We start from the raw sequence: 21,998 nt of genomic DNA on the forward strand, positions 1-21,998 counted from the left end.
CTCAATAGCGGTCTCTTGAAAATAACCAGTATGGCAGGTTTCGTCTCTCATTAGCATATAGAAGTGTCCGCATAAAGCACCTGTTCCCTTATTCCTTTACTTGACCTAGAATCATTACATATTCTTTTGTGGGTATGTTCTACTTTTTTCTATAAAAATAACTGTCATCTTCGTAATCCAAAAAATAATATTGAAATTCCTTTTACTACGTCTGTAAGGTCAGCTTTCAATCCTGTTCGAAGGTCCTACTCAATCAGCTCGAAGGTCCAATTACTCTTATAGGTTGTTAAAAAAACGGTACTCTTGCATTATGCGGGCCTTTCGGGTTAACCGCTATAGAGTAGGCAATGATAGCGTGGTTTCATTGCGTATACGATATTAAACCGTGTTTTTTTTTGGTTTAGGGGGGGGGGGGTAAAGGTACCTAGATTAGGTTAGGTTACGTATTTAATATATGCTATGCTTTACCCCCCACCCCCTCAATGTGCAAATATATAGCCCAAATTTGTCTCCAAACTATTATATATTCATCCTATTTTATTTAATTAGCATTAACCAAATTTGACTTTTTACAAAGGCCCGCATAATGCAAGAATATCAAAAAAACTACTTAAACTTTTTACGTTTTAAGTAGTTATTTCTTTTTTTCTTATGCGTAGGATTCCCTGGAGTCTCTTTAATTTACTGAATTCACTTAACTTGTCTAATCTATCTATTTTTGTATTCTTTTTTTCTTTTCTTTGCAAGCGACTTTTTTCTCTGAGTAAGTGACTCGTATGTCTACCCCTGCTTTACAGGCCAAGGAGTCTTTGGGGGAGTGGGTTTATAATATACTATCGCATGTGTAGTTCATCATGAATAAATCTTATTTTATCTTACCATCTAGCATATTCGAAATCCTTTGATCAGATATTAAAAGGTTTAGTGGCACAGATGTGTCGCTTTTATATCTTCAAAAAAAAAAAAAAAATCAGATTTCGTAAAAGAAATTAAAGGCTTGAATTTAAATATGGGTTTGAATGATGTGTTGGCTTGAAGAATAAACCCCACACACTTGTCTTCCATAGAAGTTAAGCTTGAGTGCTTTCCAAATAAACAGTGATTTTTTCTGGCCATGTTTATATATCTCTCTTCTCATTTTGCAAGTCATCTTTATTAGGTATGAAATCGAGTGTTATCCAGTGTACCAGTAACTTTATGAAGGTCTAAAATGATTATAAAGGTTTACTAAAAAATTATACATACTTGGCTCTCAGAATTTTTTTTAATCGTTCTATTGTTCATACTTGGCACTTTGGCAAAGAAGGTTGCCGATCACTGAGCTAGGGAAACGACACTTTTAGTAATGGCTCTACAGCCCCAACTAGGGTCTGGAAAGGTAGTTTCAAGCTTCTACCTCCATTCCTACTATAGCCTACTTGTCAGGGTTTGAAGATTTTGTGAAGACCTGTTTTAAATAATTCTGTATGGATATTCCCCCTGAAAATGAAAATAAAACACTATAATTCCTTATTCAGCATTCTTTTCAAATATAATCTTTCCTACCATGGCTATTGCCCCCCTCCCCAATGTGATCAGATACAGCCTTAGGCTATATACAAAACTTATTCGAAAATCTATATTAAATGAAAGGAACAATAAAAATATGATTCATGGAGATTTTCTGCATCTCGTAACGTAAGAATTGTTTTGGCTATAGCCAGCGGTATCAATTCACAAAAAATATGCAGGGGGGGGGGGTAAACGTAATTTTTAAAGTCTGGGGGGATTTGTCGGTTTTTTCAATCTGTTCAATTACATTACCCAAAAATGACATTTTTCAATGAAAATGCCCACCAAAAAGGTATTTTCCCCTGCCCCCTCCCAATTGACGCCATCGCATATAGCTAAGACTATACCTGGCCCCATTAGGGGTTTAGGGGAACGCAATTATCCCGGTCGTGACTATTGTAATTGGAAAGAGTGTTGAATGGGGAATTGAAAGGCACTACTCTTTTGTGAGTAAAGCATTTCCTTTTCAGGAGGAATTTTCATGCAAGATCATCCTTGACAATTTTGGAAAACAACAAGTTTGCCAAATAATTAGCTTCTTTTAGACTCGAGGCCTCGGTAAAATATTTCTGAGTATTAGAGCCAGATTCTAAACCAAGTTTGAGCTAAGTTTAATTGGATAGCGCACTGTGTTTTTGTATATGAACCGATGTTTAAATAATCTTACTAATAAGATGAACATTCAAATAATAAGATGAACATGCTACTCCATATGCCTTTTAACACTGATTCCAAATATAATCGCTACCCTCACAAGTACACTCCAGCACCCCTAATGGGGCCAGAGATGAATCTGGTTTTTTTCCCCACTAGCCTACTTAGATAGGTAGTATGTGAATGCACCAATCGATACGTCTTTTTATGCTCTTTCCAAATACATTAGTCGCTTACTTTGCAAATTTTATTTCAAACCCTTGAAAGAATCTTTAAAGTAAAGCCTTGTTCCTTATTAGCCTATTGGCCAATACAAAATGTAGCCTAAGCAAATATTATGAAAACTACTTAAAAACAGTCACAAATACTTACTCATATCAGAAATAAGAATACATTGCTCCAATTAACCCACTCCTATATAAAGTTGTCTTTTTTGGTACTTTCCATGAAGAAATTGGAAAAAAATTATCCCCGCCCCACTAAATTTTGAAAAAAAGATTTTTGGTAAATATATACATCAGAATTGGGTTGGCCACTTTTTAAGGAAACCTACTAGACAAATAAAGTAGTAACATTACATTCCTTATTTTATGTTATTTCCAAGTATCATGGTTACTTTTCTAACAATGCACGCCGCTTCCTGGTGGTCCCTGATACAGCCTTAGGAATATACGAAAAATAAAGAAAACACTAAAGCAATCAAATTCTTACTTTATAACATGCAGGACGTTTCTATCAATCACATGATCATGCTTCCTTCCATTGTTATCTATTTTTTTTTAATAATTTCTAATACTATTTTATCCACATTCCATTGTAATTTACTCAGGCGACAATAAATTTCACCAAGTCGAGACTGAAGAAACTCGTTTGAACAAAGAGCCTGTGACGCACCACGGGATTAAATTAACAGAGAAATATAGGTAGAAATGCATTATGCGGGCACCGCGAAAGACTGTATCAAGGAAACCAGTCACGAAACCCGTCAAACGGGCTATTTGCAAGAGACCGCTATAGATAAATGATGGCAAAGCCGAGGTTTCTCAATGAGTTACAATATTTAAACGACTGTTTTTTGGGGCTTTAGAGGGGGAAAAGGTACCTAGGTTAGGTTACGTATTTAATATATGCTATGCTTTATTCCTTCCCCCACCCCCCAATGTGCAGATATATAGCTCAAATTTGTTTCTAAACTATTATGGTACTTATGTATTAAACATACTCTTTTGGAAATCAATCACGAAAAACCCGCCCATTCAAGAGACCGCTATAGAGTAATGCAATGCAAGGCGTGGTTTTCATTGTGTTAAAGATATTTAAACCGTTGTTTTTTGGGGTTTAGGGGGGGGGGAGGTACCTAGGTTAGGTTAGATTACGTATTTAATATATGCTATGATTTACCCCCACCCCCTAATGTGCAAATATATAGCCCAAATTTGTTTTTAAACTATTATGCATTCATCCTATTTTATTTTATTTCATTAGCATTAACCAAACTTGGCTTCTTTAGCAGTACATAAAAGAGTACGTTTAATACTTAAGTACCAGTATTATTTATTCATCCTATTTTATTTTATTTCATTAGCATTAACCAAACTTGACTTCTTCGCGGTGCCCGCATAATGTACCAGTACCGAAATTTATTATTAAGGCGACATCTTGGACCTTCAGGAGGGATGGGGTGCATTGTCAGAGAAGCGACCATGATATTTGGAAATAGCATAAGATAAGGAATCTAGTGGTACGGAACTGCTTCTATTTGGTCAGTGTGTTTCTCTTCACAAGTACCCCCCTCCTTCTTATTTTTGTGAGTTGACGCCAATGACTATATATATTTATCCATCAGAAAGGAGGGTGGGGTGTTGTAAAGTAAAGCAATAAGCGTTTTGGAATGAAATAAATAAGCAACCAATTTGTGATTGTTTTAAGGTAGTTATTAGAATTTCTGGTGTCCAGTTGCTAGTAAAGAACAAGGGGTCACTCTGGGGGCCCATTCTAGTTTGCAGGAGTTTAAATTACTGACATAGCTAAGAAATAGATACAACTTTAGAGTCAGAATTGCATCCTGAATCTACATATAATATTCGTTTGCAACAGAAATGAACTTTATCCCCTCCCACAATGTGCTAATATATAGGTTATCCTGAATTGGATACTTGTATGATATAACCCCGACCTAATATCCTTCATCTAAGTAGAACTTATTTCTCCGACACTCAATCCTAATGAAATATACCTAAGTATGATAAAAATATAATACTTTAGAAACAAATTTGGGCTAAATTTTTGCACATTAGGCGGGGGAGGGGGTAAATTAAAGCGGGTCTGCAGGCCTAATGTGTAATGTACAATTATTCTACATATTATGAAGTAAGAATTGTTTTCTAACTTCACGTTTTCCACATACTTTTCGCCCCCCCCCCCCTAATGTGCAATTATATACTACTACTACTACTACTAACAACTCACCGCAGCACCAAGCCACCTGAGGCCAACACAGCTTTGCACGCTCCTCCTCCATCCCAATCTATTCAAAGCCTCCCTGGTACTTATGTTTTAGGTGGTACCCACGCGATATATTGTGCTAAAGGAAACTAGTCAAACGGGTATCTGTCAATAGAGAAATGGATCGCAAAGCGTGGTTTGTCATTGCGTTTACAGTATTTAAACTATTGTTTTTTGAATTTACGGGGAGAAAAGGTACCTTGGTTAGGTTAGGTCACGTAATATATGCTATGCTTTACCCAACAAACCCCTCCCCACCCCCCTAATGTGCAAATACACAGCCCAAATTTGTTTCTAAATTATATTTTCATCATTTTTCGTTTTATTTCATTAGCATTAACCAAACTTGACTTCTCGCGTGGATACCAGCTAATACATAAGTACCGCCTCCCTTTTTACACCCTCCCAGGAAGTGGTACTTGCGCATTATATCCAACACAGGATAGAAGTCAAGTTTGGTTAATGCTAATTAAATAAAATAAAATAGGATGAATATATAATAGTTTAGAAACAAATTTGAGCTATATATTTGCACATTAGGGGGGGGGGTGTAAAGCATAGCATATTTTTTTTAAATACAGTACTTGTGCATTATACAGTACCCATCGTTATATACGGTACAAGGAACTACTAATGGAAACCCATCAAACGGATATTTACAAGAGATAAACGGATGGCAAAGCGTGATTGCTAATTGCGTTTACAATATTTAAACTGTTGTATTTTGGGGTTTAGCGGGGGAAAGGTACCTAGGTTAGCTTAGGTTACGTATTTAATACATGCTATGCTTTATCCCACACCCCTCCCCCTCTAATGTTGAAATATATAGCCCAAATTTGTTTCTAAAGTATTATATATTCATCCTATTTTATTATATTTTATTAGCATTAACCAAGCTTGACTTCTTTCGTGGGTACCGTATAATACACAAGTACCTTAAATACATAACCTAACCTAGGTACCTTTTCCCCCCTGAACCCCAAAAAACAACAGTTTAAATATTATAAACGCAATTAGAAATCACGCTTTGCAATCCATTTATCTCTTGCAAATACCCATTTGATGGGTTTTCGATTAGGGTAAAATTCTACTTTAGCTACTTTTGGCTATCATGGAGGGGGGTTAGGTTAGGAAAATGAAACTTTCAGGGATGGGTCTACAGGCTAAAGTATGGACCGGGAAGGTATTTTGAAGTACTTATCTCCACTCCTTCTCCCTCTAAAGGGTCCTGTTGACCTCTAAAAAAATGTTTGTTATAAAAGTTAAAAATAGATCTTCTGCTTAAATGAAGTACAACAAAATTGTTTTTAGCTTCACAACTGTGCTCTATCCCAATTTATAACATTTTAAATATATGCAAATACATCTCCTAAATTTTGAAAAAAACATTGATATGGCTTAAAACTCTACTCAAATAGCAGGAATTGCATTTAAAGAACTAAAGCCACAGAAAAAAAACTGATAACTGAAAATTAAGGGAAAATGTTGTTTTGTCAAAATTTCAATAGGTATAGACATGTCATGTAGGCAACTTTCAGGACCCTCTAGAGGGAGAAGGAGTGGAGGTAGGTACTTCCAAATACCTTCCCGGGACATACTTTAGCCTGTAGCCCCATCCCTGAAATTTCATTTTCCATACCTAACCCCTTTCCAAGAAAGCCAAAAGTAGTTAAAGTAGAATTTTACCCCTTTAAATCTTTCTTTATGCCGTCCTCCCACCACAGACGAGGACGACCTGCTTTTCGTTTAGCCCTAGACGGTTGGCCGAAAAGGACAATTTTCGGCAATATGTCATCCTTCATCCGCAGAACGTGCCCTAGCCATTTCAACCTTTCTCTCATTATAAATACATTCTTAGACCACACTGGCTGGCTATACATGACAAATGAAACTCAGAGAGGAAAGAAACTGACAAAATGAAAAATAAAATCAAAAAGGGTGAAAAAACGAGGATTTTCTCAGCCAGTGGAGAGCCATGAAGAAGAAGAAATAAGAAGATATTTCGAGAAGGACCTCTGCCAAGTCGTCCTCAGTGCTAAACAAAAAAGAAGAAAAAGAAAGAAACAAAAAACCAAAATCTAACCTTTCGAAGTTTACCTTACAAAGACAGAACAGACACTTTGTTCTTTGTTCTTCTGTCTTTGTAAGGTAAACTTCGAAAGGTTAGATTTTGGTTTTTTGTTTCTTTCTTTTTCTTCTTTTTTGTTTAGCACTGAGGACGACTTGGCAGAGGTCCTTGTCGAAATATCTGCTTATTTCTTCTTCTTTATGGATCTCCACTGGCTGACAAAATCCTCGTTTTTTCACCCTTTTTGATTTTATTTTTCATTTTGTCAGTTTCTTTCCTCTCTGAGTTTCATTTCTCTCATTATAGCCCTAGAAAACGGGATTGAACCACATTTTTCGTACAATCTACTGTTTGAAATACGGTTAGTCAGCTGGGTACCAAGAACAATCCGTAGGCAATTTCTCTAGATAACATCTAGCTAATCTTCATCCGCTTTTCGGAGCGTCCATGCTTCAGGGCCATATTTGACCACTGTCAAAATCCTGGGGTGGGGGGCAAAGTTGGAGCCAATTTTCCGAAATCAAGTGAAAATGACGGTAAAAACTAAAAAAAGCCATTTAGAACCACAAAGGTACTATTTAGTACTATAGAAGTACTATAAAGGTAAATATGTGCTAAAAAAACTGATCTGTTTCAGTTGATGCTTGAATTATGCATGTTTATCTTAGTTTTGATAAGATTTTGGAAGAAACTAAATTTCAGCTGGGGGCAAACGGGGGTGTAGGGGGGCCAAACCGAGGTCTGGGAGGGGCAGTTGCAACCCCCCCCTTCCCCACAGCAAGTTACACTACTGCTTCTACGCAGTTAAGTAATGGAAAAAACTCGAAATTTAACAGGTCAGATAGACCAATAACTCTAGGCTATGTACAAAATTGTGCTTAATTTACTGGTCTTCATTTTTCTTTTGGTTGGCGTACTTGTTAATTAACTCAAGAATTACGCTCTGTAAGATCTAAGAAAACCAGTTCTATAGCCACAAAGACAAGTCACGGGTGACAGATTGCATTGGACTTATAATTTAGGCTATATATTTGCACATTCGGGGGGTGGGGGTAAAGTAAAGCGCATCTGCATGCAAAATGTGATAGCTGCAATCATTCTGCATATTATGAAGTAAACGTTGCTTTCTAACTTCACCCTGTCCAAATACTTTACCCCCCCCCCTAATGTGCAAACATATAGTCCAAAAACTATGAGTCCAGTGCATTCTGCCACCCGTCACTTGTCTTTGTGGCTATAAAACGGGTTTTCTCAAATCTGACAGAGCGTAGGCTAATTCTTGAGTGTGTTCCGTTTAATTAACAAGTACCTTTCTTTTTTTAGCTTATTTCTCATAAACAGTTGGTTAATAATGTCAAATAAAGACAGTGTAAAAAAAAAATACCTAATAAAAAAAAACAGACAAGGTTTTGCATATAACCTAGGGCTATAGCTGGCATTATTAGGAGGATAGATTTCATTTGCGAGGGTAGCGCTTATTATAGCCTACTTGCATGGGCGTAGGCAGCATATTGTCTAGGGAGGGGGGCAGTCGATAGTGTGATAGAGGGCCTTTTATCAACTGCTTTTCCAACCATCTGCTTTTTCAGCCATACCTAATATAAATTTGAAGGTCTAGGGGGGAGGGGGCAGCTGCTCCCCTTTCCCTACGCCCATGCCTACTTGGAATCAGCGGTAAAAGGCGCATCACGTGGTAGCCTATTTTCATGTTTTAGCTAGCGAATAAATCGAGAAAACAAGAAATAAACCCTTTTTTTCTACCTGTTGTCTGTTCTATACCATAAATTAACCAACCATTTTTTAAGTTTTTGAGACATCAGCATTCAGGAGGGGTGAGAAAAAAGTAAGTTTCTAAGAAGAATTGAACAGACCTTGTTCGGCAGGCGTTTCCTTCAAGTCATCACTGACATCAGCACTTTTATCCACATCTTCACTGGTCATTGCTTCCATACTCACTAATATCTAATTTGATTATTATCCCCACCCAACCAACATATAAGGAGGGAAAGTACTACAAGTAAACACTAATTCGAACAACATGTGCAGTCATTCATCAACCATCTCTAACTGAGTGACTGATGTTGCTTTACGAACGGCCCAAAAATGTAACTTGTAATTCCACATGACTCGCTCGAGAGATGCTAATGACTTGTTGTTGCATTGTTTGATTAGGTTTTTTTCTCTCCTCTTTTTATTATTCCTCTCGTGTATTTGATAAGACATAAAACTCTTTGGCTGATAAGTAAATCTTTGCTTGTTTACCTTCATTAAAAACAAAAAAAAGCTCGAAGAGGTACATTTTTGACATAGGTAAATTTATATCCCTAGATTATAATAAATTTTGTAATCCAGGCAGGATCACAATGGAGTGAGTTGTCAGTGCCTAGGACCAAATTATCATTTCTTCCTAAATTTCCACAATTTTCAATATAATTTGTTTGATTAGGGAGAGGTGGGGTAAGTTGATTCAGATTTCAGGCACGTAAACAGAATCTGATTTGTAGTGGGAGGGACGACTTTGAAACCGTACTTGTATATTATATGCAAAGCAGTCGAGTTTACGCTGTGTAAAACTCGAGAACAAACCGGTTTCTTCGTTAGTTTCCTTCAGCCACAGTTTATATAATTAGCAGTATGATCTTTCCCTATCTCACCCATTACAAAAACCCGGACCGAGGTGCGAGTGCTCCAGAGAACCTATAAACATAAGCGACATTAGATCTTTTCGCGGGTAGACAAGTAAGATCTCTCTTGAACGCGAAACTTGGCTTCATCGTTGGAACACTAATTTTGAAGAAACTAATTTTAAATTAATTTATTCCAATACATACATAAAAATCGGTAATTAGTAGTGCAATATTATTATTAGACGTTTTTAGGAATTAAAAGTAGGTTTCGATGTCTCAAGTTGGTTTCAAAGGCATTTTGAGAAAGTTTCTGCCAAAATACGTGTTCCAGGGTAATTGGACCGCTGATGGCAGATCAAATGAGAGGAGCTGTTTGTACGCGCCGATATAAATATATATATATATATATATATATATATATATATATATATATATATATATATATATATATATATATATATATATATATATATATATATATATATATATATATATATATATATATATATATATATATATATATATATATATATATATATATATATATAAAATTAGTTCAGATATTTATAGGAATTACAAGTAGGTTTCGAAGTCTCGAGTTGGTCTCAATCCGGAACCCTTATCGCTAGCTAAATTCACAAAGTGCAAAGATTTTCAAACAAAGGTGTTTATTGTTTAAAGTTCAGGAAAGGTCTGACCATTTCATACGAAAACATTGATTGAAAACGAAACTAGTCTTATCTCGGCTCTCCGCCAAAACAGGTAACTAGACTTTTCAAGTATCACAGGAACTACAATCTGAGAATATAAATATCATGACGTGAAAACAAATTGATAAACCATCCAGTTGCGGATCCAGAGGGGGGAGGGGTACCCCCTAAAGTATTCTAAAGTAGTGTAATTTACCTAATTAACGCAAGTTTGCATTAATTAAACTTGCTCCTAGCGTAAGTTTATCGGATCAACCTATTTTGCGCCCCCCCCCTAAAAAATCCTGGATCCACCCCTGAAACCATCACACCTATTCCACCACTTATTAGAAGAAAAACAAATCCTTATTTTTACAAATTTCATCAACCCCCCACCCCCTTCTGTATAAAATCTACATAAGCCAATCAGTTGAGTCCATCGTATATAAATAATAGATTGTCATAATTTGTATAAAAATTAAGTCAAAGCTATGAGATGGGACAGTTGCAAACCACTCGGCCGGCTCACCAAGTTTTTTTCGGCTTTCACAATTACGAATAATGCGCTTTCTAACCATTTCTCATTGATTGACGCAAACACACTAGCCCATAAATGCACAAATAAGTGGGAGAAGCTTTTTGTTCGCACCGAGAATGAAGAGCCAGAAACCATCTGCGGTAAACTTACTGCCAATTATATAAACTGTGCCTTCAGCTTAGCGTGAGACAAGACAACCAAGGGACAGAATAGATGGGAAATATGTAATTTGGGCTATATATTTGTACATTAGGGGGAGGGGTAAAGTATTGGACAGTTTGAAGTTTAAAAACAGTTCTTACTGAATGATATGCAGAATAATTTTACCTAGTACAATTTGCATGTAGACCCGCGATACTTTACCCACACCTCCCTAATTTAAAATATATATATAACCTAAATTTGTTTCTATAGTATTATATTTTCATCATATTTTGTAATACTCCATTAGGATTGAGCGTAAAAGACAGAGGTTCTAACTAAATGAAGCATTTGAGTGTTTGGCGTGTAATACACAAGTACCTTTGAAACAAATGCAAAAAAAACGACAAATTGTATGGAAAATCTAGAAAATTATTTGAAAAACCTCTAGATTCCAATCAGAATGGGCCCAAGGGCTCCATTTGCGCATGCTTGCTTTATTTTGACCTTTTTTTCCAAAATGAAGTCCCACTGAGGTTTCTGATGTAGGTATCTAGCAGTGCCGTCAATTGGAGGGGCAGGGGGCTTGCGTCTCCTAGATTGCCACCTCCCATCTTAGATTTTGAAAAATACCTTTTCCGTGTATTTTTATTGAAAAACGCCTATTGGAAGTATGTTTTTTTATTGAAAAATACCTTTTTTGGCATTTCATTGAAAAAATTGACAACTTTGCCCCCCCCCTTTAAATCGGAAAGTATACTTTGCACTAACCCCCCCTCCCCATCCTCCTCCTAGATTTTCAGATAAAGAAATACGCGATATATTTGACATTCAGAAACTAAAAAACACTGACAATTTTTCATAGTAACAGTGAATCAAGCTTTCCCGGTTTTCTGCTACTAATTACTGATTGCTCTTCAATTCTCCCAGAAAGTTGTATGACAGCATAAGCAATGTCTTATACAATTTTTTACTCGTCTTGTACAATTACAAGATTTTTACTGTAATTGTACGCCCTTTTTTGTGGCGCCTTTCCAGACTTATGAGCTAGAGAGCAAATGTTAAAGGAAATAATTATCATCGAAACTCCTAGCTTTTCCCTTCATTTTTAACTAGCAGGATACAAATGACCGATGTGTAAGAAGGGAAGTACGTACAATTTCAGGAGCCCAAAGAAAGAAACAAAAAACCAAAATCTAACCTTTCGAAGTTTACCTTACAAAGACAGAAGAACAAAGAACAAAGTGTCTGTTCTGTCTTTGTAAGGTAAACTTCGAAAGGTTAGGTTTTTGTTTTTTTTACTTTCCTTTTCTTCTTTTTTGTTTAGCACTGAGGATGACTTGGCAGAGGTCCTTGTCGAAATATCTGCTTATTTCTTCTTCTTCATGGTTCTCCACTGGCTGACAAAATCCTCGTTTTTTCACCCTTTTTGATTTTATTTTTCATTTTGTTAGTTTCTTTCCTCTCTGATTTTCATTTCTCTCATTATAGCCCTAGAAAGCGGGATTGAACCACATTTTTCGTACAATCTACTGTTTGAAATACGGTTAGTCAGCTGGGTACCCAGAACAATCCGTAGGCAATTTCTCTAGATAACATTTAGATAATCTTCATCCGCTTTTGGAGCGTCCATGCTTCAGAGCCATATTTGACCACTGTCAAAATCCTGGGGTGGGGTGGGGCAAAGTTGGAGCCAATTTTCCGAAATCAAGTGAAAATGACGGTAAAAACTAAAAAAAGCCATTTAGAACCACAAAGGTACTATTTAGTACTATAGAAGTACTATAAAGGTAAATATGTGCTAAAAAAAACTGATCTGTTTCAGTTGATGCTTGAATTATGCATGTTTATCTTAGTTTTGATAAGATTTTGGAAGAAACTAAATTTCAGCTGGGGGCAAACTGGGGTCTAGGGGGGCCAAACCGAGGTCTGGGAGGGGCAGTTGCACCCCCCCCCCCTTCCCCACAGCAAATTACGCTACCGCTTCCGATGTGTAATCAAATGACCGATGTGTAAGAAGGGAAGTACGTACAATTTCAGGAGCCCAAGCCGGGCACAAGCTTAAGAATTATTTTTTTGAGGGGAAGGTTGACGACATAAAATGAATTTTTTCTAAAGTTGAACAGGAAATGCCCGGAAATTCAGGAAACCGTAGGATTTTGGAGAAGGCCTGGGCTTGGCTCCCCCTTGTGCATGTCCCTCAATCGAGCCTCAAAGGGGTCAACACGGATTTTTTATGCTGGTAATATAGTTACAAGGTATCTTTAAATTAACAATTACATTTTATCGAAATTTTTCATGACTTCTTTGTTCCACAGGAAAAAAGTTGAAAATAAAAAGGATTCGCTGTCCAAAACTTTGAGAAAATTTATTCCGCAGTATACAATCCCAAAACTTAATATTATCCGGCCACTGTTATGACCTGTCACATTCAATTGCATTTGTACCGCATTAAAAACTATGGAAAGGGGTCATGAAGAAATTCGTCCCTAGGACCCTGGTTTGGCTCCAAATGACTCTGCGGCAAGAGGGATTGTAAAATCGGAATAAGTGGGGGGCCTAACTGTTCCACACTTATAGGGCTCGACCGCTTTGCTACGAATCTTTTTCTTGATAATAAAAAGATGGTACTCAGAAACCGCCCGGTGAAGTTGAATATCTAAGCTCTTTCCTCACTCAAATATTAATTTAAAAATTTTTCAGCCAGAAGATTGTTGTAAACTGATTGAAATCGATTGTTATCTTACATGTTTCGCCCAACATGAGCGATCTCAACTGACATTGTTCTTTTGCCGGAATTTTCCCCTGCTTGCTCTCATCCGAATCCAGGGTTTTAAGTGCCTGTCGCAAGTAAATGCTACTTCATTTTTCTGAGTCTGTCTTTAGCTCCATGCATGTACATACAGTAGTGTTATTGTGGCTCATGTCAGTTGCACAGCCATGTGCAAATTTGATTGTGGTGGGAGGGTCAAGCCCCCCCCGTCACCGTTAAACAAATACGCATTACAAACTTCTCCTTTTTGTCTACTATGACTACTTAAAGAAGTCTTCTATAGAATGGCTCTCCTACAATGAGTTAGAACTCCCATCGCTCCGACAATAGAATAATGGCTACTTCATGGTAACTATGTCATGTAGTGCTTAGCCCCTCGACTGAGACCACACTCAGGCTTCAACCAATAATTGACTGACTAATTTGCAGGGTTCGCTAATGGTGCTGAGATTCAAAGGTATCAAAAAACAAACTAAATAAGTTGGCTTACATCAGCCAAATTACTCTTGCGTTTCTTCGAATGTATTAAATTTGAGTGCTTTTTATCCAATGACATTAAGCACGTTTTCAAAGGTTTTTGGTATTTAATTGTCATTTTCGTTTTATCTCTTCTTGAATTAAGTATACACCTTCGTACAGATATAACGCTAAATAATGCGATACTATTGATGTCACCTTGTTTTTTGGGGGAGAGTCAAGGAAAATTCTGAAGACTGGGAGGGGTGTAACAGGAAAATAATATACCTTATATCGTTTTTGTAAAAATTTTCACGGTACGTACGTGTTATTGCGACCACACCAAAGAAGTGAAGTTAGGTTAATCCTAATGAAATATACCAAAACAGGATGAAAATATAATACTTTAGTAACAGAATTATGGAAACTACAACAGAGAATTATGGAAAGCAAGCCGCCCAGAACGCATTATATTAAATACCTAACCTAACTACCTCTATATACTAAATATTTAATTAAAATATACCTGTATAGTAGTTTATCTCGCTGAGACTAAGCTAAGTAACTCCGAATGCAGACACAGAAACCGGTTTTACTCAGAACAAGAACTCGAATATGGTCGCTATAACACGTAAGTAGGCCTACCATTTTCCCATTTTAAGCAGCATTTTGAAAATTTTTGAATCTTTGGATTGTATGATCCCTCAAGTGACATTTCCACTCAACAACCAATATTAAGATCATTGTTGTATCGTAACAGTGCGCTGGCCACAAGCAAGGCTTAAATTTACACAGCAAATCCTGAACTGGAGAAAATTAGCTTCATAGTAACAGCTTAGACAACCTATAAATGATAGATAGATAGATAGACTAAACTGTATTTCATACAAATATAAACAACACACATAATTAAATAAAGCCAACAGGGAGCTAAGCTCGAAAGGAAGGCTAACAATTAGAGAGATGAAGTATTAAGTTGGACCGAAACACTTCGGAGGTACCGAAATCCCCACCGAATACCCTAATGAAGCAGAAAATAAGCGTTTGTCAGTAGAAATACAGAGAATCTTGTAAAAATATTATTTACCTTAAGTATATAACATTTTGTAGATATGATTTATGTCGCTCCTATATCATGTAACATAATATAATGTGTAACAATGGCGCTTTTCATCTGACAAATAAGTAATTATCTCCTCATAATTTTGATTGAACTGGGAAAGTATATTTTGGTCAAAACATCCACTTTTTTTGTAAATAAAAACCCCGTTTAGGAAATATTTATGCTTAGTTTGTTGCCATTTAAGACTGTCTGGCTGTAATCCTGAGGATTTTCGATTAATGTCATTTAGCCGGAAGAATCACCTCCTAGACAATTCCTGAATGACATATAGTCGGAGGGTGCGGGAGTATAAAAGATGAGTAAATAAAGCTGCAAATCATTCCAACAAATAACACAAAGCAGTGATCTACAAAAAAAAACATTTGACCTAAAAATAATTGAATATAATGCATAAAAGAAAATTAAAGAAAAAAAAATCCCAAGCTTTTACTAGATTATGGAAGAGGAGAATGGGTTATGGACAGAGAGAGTAAATTCAGATTCCGAGTAAAAATTACCAATTTTAGTTTTAGCTATGTCCAAAGGCTCATTAATTTTGAATCTAAAGACTACATGTAGTTCGGTGTTGCTAAAACACATTTGAAACCCAAATAAACGCATATAATATTTGAAATAACAATTGCAGGTTGAACAAAACCCGCAAATTCTAAAACCACGAAAAAAAGTTGGGAAGTCCTAAATGGTTTCTTTTCTTCACGAGGCAATCTTATGAAGTTCTAAAAACCATTTTTCAAAATATAAACTAATTACTTATCTTACTCCTGAACTCAGCTTTTATCCCACCCTTTTCTCCCTAAGGAAGAAACATACAGCCCACCTAGCCAAACTATATGTTTAATTTACATAAGGCTTATTAATCTTTTTAGAAATTTTAAATGACCCGCACTAATCAAACGACAAATTTTTCAAAAGGTATAGTTTTGTTAGCCTGGGCTTTAGGCATATATGGGCTATGTATTTCCACCCCATAGTAGTTTTCAGAATTTCATAGGGTTTCCGTGTGAACAGAGGTAGCCCTTAAGGATTAACAACGCTGTGCTAATCCTGGCTAATTTTCTCTTAACTAATAGAATAAATAAATGTAAACAAGCGTCCATCCATAATTTTGCGCTAATCTAAAAGATCCTTAAGAAGTCACTAATGCTTGAGAAAAAAAGTATATAAATAATATATATATATATATATATATATATATATATATATATATATATATATATATATATATATATATATATATATATATATTGAGCTTGAAAATTGCAAAACAAAAGAATAAATACTGCACCTTGCTTAATATCCACCATTTTACTGCTCATGTTTAGTTTTTTGAAGAATAAAGTCAAACTTGGCCAAATACAAGTTATTGTCAAAAAATCAAACTCTGCAAATAGTCAAATATTTGGCAAGCAGTAATTCACATCCAACCAAGGCGAACTACATCTGTGTGGCAAAATATGCACACTAAAACTTGGCACTCTTTTTCATTTTTCAACTACTCATTTACATCATTTTTGCTCGCACCTACTGTTTGACCGGTCGCCTAGAGCAACCAAAGGATGTTTGCTTTTAATTGAGAACAGGGAGGAGGAAACACTAAGAAAAATAAGTGTCACCTGTCATAAAAGACAAGAAAAACCTGCTCCTTCTCAAATTGACGAAATAGTACCCTGGCAGATGTTGACAGAAAATTAACAATATACTGTTCCACAATTCTTCAGGTCCAGCGGGACTTTATTGGAAATAAAATCAAATTTTTTAAACTGAAAGCATAACGCCAATGACACTTAAAACAAACTAGAACTGTTCTGTATATTATTTATGGGGCTGATGCCCCCAACTTAGTGTATTCTTCGGGATAATGTTTCTAATCACTTCTTGTAACTATTTGGCTCCTAAATTTGATCAAAAACTGAACTCGTGATATTTGGGCACTCAAAGGAGGCACTGGATAAGATCAGAAGAACTAATCTTTGGCCAAAACAGGATAAAAAGGTTCTTGGCTCTTATTCCTCGTCCTTCAAAGCAACAAAATCTATCAGAAACTTATACCATTTTTTTATTTCTGGATATTCTTAACCTCAAACAACTGAAAGAATTACAAAAAGCATTGTGGTTTTTGACATTCAGTCTCCAATAAACTATTTCCATGATAAGGCTATTGCTGGGGTTCCTGTTTTTCTATTCATTTTCGCTCCAAGAAGCTACATCTTCCTCTGCTTAAATTAAAAAGGGTTAGATTTTCATTAATGTACCAGATCCCCTATATTGCAAATAAATTTAATCTGACTGAAATGGCTCCAAAGAATCGTTCACCAATTTAAAAATGTCTTTAGAGGATTGTTCCTGTGTAGGATGTGGGGACTTAAGAATGTAAGAATTTTTTTTTGTTCAGTTTATATTCGACCTGGGATGGTCTCTACTCTTTTTTATCTCTTCTTTCTTCTTTTTTTTGTTGCTTTTTTTCTTGATCTGTTTTCAATTTTGTCTGAAGATGCATTATATTAAAGCGTTAATTTTAACTTTGTGTTCTATGAATTAAGTCGACACATCGCGCTGTGCTCTCCGTTTGATAAAATGGAAAGTTCGTTACAACTATTGTATTAATAAAGATTTACCTTACCTTCAAGAAAGTTTCTGGCCATTTTGTACAGTTTGAAGAAACGACAGATATCTCTAATGATAGATGTTATAAACAATGGGATAGGGAAGCAACATAAATAAAAAAAGAAAATACATATTCCAAGTTTTGTCAATTAACAGACATGTCGATAATTTGAAAAATTAACTCAAATAGAAATATTATTTTAAAAAATGGACAGGTTATCAAAAATTGTAAAACCGTCATGTACAGCCCCCAAGAAATTAATTGAGATATAAAACCCCAGTAGTGGGGGTCAATCTATTCTACGACATGCCCTCTCTTTTACATAGGATTTCTACGACATGCCCTATGACGTCATGGCAAAGATAGGGAAAATAGCATGGGATTTCTACGCTATGCCCTCTGACATCACAGCATCCCTGTTTCTAGCGATGGGCTGGCAAGATCTCGAGCGCATGCCCTGTTTCTAGAAAAAATTCCCAGGTGTTTCCCCCCTATAGGTGTCTAGACGCCCATTGTATAGAAAAATCGTGTCTAAACATGCCTTCCCAGGTGATAGAAGCATTTTTTTTGATCGAGAGTCAGTTTCTTTCTGGAACTGGCGCAGGCAACACTGAAATAGATGCTTATACATTATTGAATTTTGAAAGTGTTGATGAAACAGGACCTAGAGTGCCTAAACTAGCGGTGGAAATTACAAGGGACTCCTGACTAACCATAGAATGGGATAAGATGTATGCTGGATATGTTATAACATTAACCAAATTCAAGTCAGAGGAACAATTATGCTTTGCGGCTAAGATGAATATAGTGCATATACAGAGACTACAAGACGGATTAAATGTGCTGGCGATATATTGAAGAGAACAATTCATAGAAAACGGTTAGTCTGTATTTGGTAGTGGGAGTGTTAAAATGGATGGATTTTAGAACCAGAAAATATAACGTAATCTAGTAAAATTGGAAAAATGTCTAATTTTAGATGGTGACTTTCTGGAATTATCTCTTCAAAGAAAAATATTTTCTCAAGAAATGCTTAACGATATAATGCGAATCGATTTCCTATCTTTGAACTATTGTATGAAACTTTGTCGTCGTGGTTCCCAAGCTTTTACTCAATTTATATATACATTAATTGAGACAGAACAAAAAAGATATTGTGGTTTTGCTCTTATCCACTACATAGACGGCCATTTTGTGAAACCCCCCACGAGACATTTTTAATGAACCCGAGTCAGTTTCTTTTTAGAAGTGAGACAGTCAACATCTAAAAATGTGTCACACATGCCTATTATGCTTGTATACTTTGGGCTGCTGGTCATCCTTTGAGAATTGTACTTTTGCTGATGACTAAAATGAAAAGTGTAAATTATACAATCCATGTAAATTGCACAGAGGATATGCAGTGCAAATTAAAAACTGTAATTCATGTCTTGAAGAGATTTGTGACTCTCATAATAGAGGATTCATTTGCTCTAAATGTCACTATGACAAATGCGATCAATAGAAAAATACTTACCCTGGCATAATTGTGAGAAATATTAAACGTGACTTCAGTTTATTTTTAAGAGACTGGTATCGTCGTGCCTTTAATCAGTTTGGGAAGAAGAACCTGGAATACGCTTCAATTGCTGGAATAAGAAAAGAATCTTGTTTCTACGACACTGTTGTCTAGATACCGGCTACTTTGATTATAAACCTACAGACTTTTATTTGGCGGTTACAGAAAGTGATTCTTCATATGAGAATTTTTTATGTGAAATTGTCTCAGATAAGCAAATTAAAACATGTGAATTTTATGAATCAGAGTAGTATTATTGATTTTACAAAGAGATTTAAAAAAAATGAAGTTACAGTATATTGTAGAAAATTTGACCCTGACTATGCATGTAAAGATGAAAACAATTTTAATCCTCATAAGCTGCTGCCACTTATCGTTTCTGATGATTACCTATACATAAGAGAAGAAATCTAAAAAGGCCACAGCGTTTTGTATATATACAAATTTTTATAAATAAACAAATTTACATACATATTTAAAGCATTTCACTTTTAGGGCACCGAAATTTATATTATAGAGATAAGAAAGAGTATTTTCAACTAGAAAGTCTTTTAACCGACGATTGTCACCATAAATCTTGAGGAATTCCATGTAAGTTTGTCCACGACTTCGAAAAATTAATCATAATAGGGCATGAAAACCACAGCTATGATAGATCTTCTATCCGCTTCCAATTTTGAATAATAGATTTTCTACTCTGCTCAAAAAAAATTAATGTGAGGTGTATAGAATGTATACGCTAGGCCAAACGGGTAAAAAATTCTATATTGCTTCTTGTTTGAAAGATGCATAACCAATGCCCCGTGTTTACACAAAACAATTTCTTGATAGCATGACACAATTTGTTCATACTCCCAAACCTATATGATAATGTGACAAAGGGGTATTCATATGAATTGATCTCTACAATTACATGTTGATCTTCAATAAATGTTCAATCATGAGGTATAATTTCTATGTCATAATTATGATCCTCTCTTAAGATAGCATATGCATTTTTAAGAATACAATCTACAAGAGCAACTCAATACCTTCCCTCAAATTCAATGACAGGGAAAGGTTTTTAACAAAAAATCGCTCGTTTTACTCAAATCGTCATAAAAAGGATCGGAAACATTGGAAATGAATGTCACATAGAAACCTTCAGACATTATGAACGTCTTAAACGGGTATCCACGAATCAAAATCAGAGTTGTATCCTAGCCAGTGAAAAAGCAACTGTCGCGTACCCTTGCGATTACGAGTCTTTAATACCTTTTCAATTTGATAGATTGCACTATTTCCAACTTTTTTTAATTCTTAGTCATAAAAACCGCCAAGAATCTCTTCATCTTTCATATCGCAAAGCCTACACGTTACAGGTTTAGTGTCCAAGACTTTTGACACTTTAAAAAGGTCAGTGCTCCACAAGTCATTTCCCTTTTCAAAAATTTTTCATGTACGATTGATTAAAACAGTATCTCTAACATTAAGTTTTTTCTTCCCCGCCTTTTCATTAGATTATTGTTTAAGGAAAGTTGTATTATCACTATGATGAACTTTTTGAGGGCTAGCATTGGCCAAGGATCGATGAGGGCGTTGATTATAAATCTGCATAATTTATTTAAATCTTGAATAAATGCAGCTGTATTTTTCAATGTACAATACAAATTAAAAGTCGAATTGTTTGTATCAAACGGTCCACCAATGCTGCCTTTATAGGACTATGACTGTGATAGAGTATTGTATTATATTTCAATAAAACCCTTTTTACATATGGATTAACAGATTCACTTCCACGGTCTGTTTGAATTTTGTTATACGAATCTTGTTCAAAGATCTATTCAAGGGCTTTAGCAACTTCATTGCTTCTCTTTGACTGCAATGAAGCTGCATGTGCATAGTGATTAAAAACACTTATTGCAAGTAAAATATGCTTGTAGGTTTATTATGACGTCTTTGAACCTTGTCTAGAGTCAAGAAATCTGCTTGTAATATATGTAGAGGGTAAAAGGCTTTAGTTTTTCGATAGTGACGACCTCTAGTCCTATGATTTCGATTAAGAGTATAATTGGGTTCCTTTTGTAAATACTCTTGTGCTAGCTTCTTTTTAATTCTGGTAACATTAGCAAGTGTAGTGGGTGTACGTAAACTTCCTGGCTCACCAATATTTTCATAAACACCTTTTAAAACTTAATCCATTTTGAACATAAACGAGGTGTGAAGCGTCCGCTATCGCTACCCTTTTGCATACTACCGGGTGAATCAATACGTCTTTGCTTTTGTCTAGCTACCACCGGCGTTGTCATCAAATCAATGCTTCTACTAGTTGTACTAGTATTTTCCAAGAAAGATAAAAGTCATCCTCTTCTACCTTTAATGTGGTTGATGGACTATGTTCTTTTAATTGCTTTGGAATTTGCTTCTTGCTAATAAGACTTTTGGGAAAATTTGACGACTTTAAAAAAATTACATAGACGACTATCAATGGAATTGACTCTTTTACAATTTGCAATCAGATCCGATAACAAAACAATTAAATTGTAACTCATGCCCTGGATTATAACTTCATTCTTTTTCTCATAGATAGATCTATGGGAAAATTATCACTACTACTACTTATTCACTGGACAAGTATGATTTACAGTTAGTTGTAGTCCGACTGTTGTCAACAGCAGCAGCAGCAGCAGCAACATGTATCAATTTAAAACACCATTCAGATCGTTTCTCT

At 35.7% G+C, this 21,998-nt stretch overlaps 1 protein-coding gene across 3 annotated transcripts in view; it reads right to left on the reverse strand.

Moving 5' to 3' along the window:
* LOC148945286 (uncharacterized) overlaps positions 1-21,998 on the reverse strand; it is a 354,164-nt gene that overhangs the window by 92,857 nt on the left and 239,309 nt on the right. The window contains exon 1 of one of the 3 annotated variants that reach the window (XM_089099447.1): positions 16,411-16,559. The exons of 1 other annotated variant lie outside the window; for it this stretch is intronic. In XM_089099447.1, coding sequence (XP_088955573.1) covers positions 16,411-16,441 — 31 coding nt within the window. In that variant the 5' untranslated portion in view covers positions 16,442-16,559. Of the gene's footprint in view, positions 1-8,649; positions 8,909-16,410; positions 16,560-21,998 lie in introns of those variants that run through there. One more of the 3 variants, XM_089099446.1, reaches the window with a different exon arrangement.

The sequence above is a fragment of the Artemia sp. Qi Xiang Cuo genome, chromosome 13, assembly GCF_049724085.1.
Source record: "Artemia sp. Qi Xiang Cuo chromosome 13, ASM4972408v1, whole genome shotgun sequence".
Lineage (NCBI taxonomy): Eukaryota > Metazoa > Arthropoda > Branchiopoda > Anostraca > Artemiidae > Artemia > Artemia sp. Qi Xiang Cuo.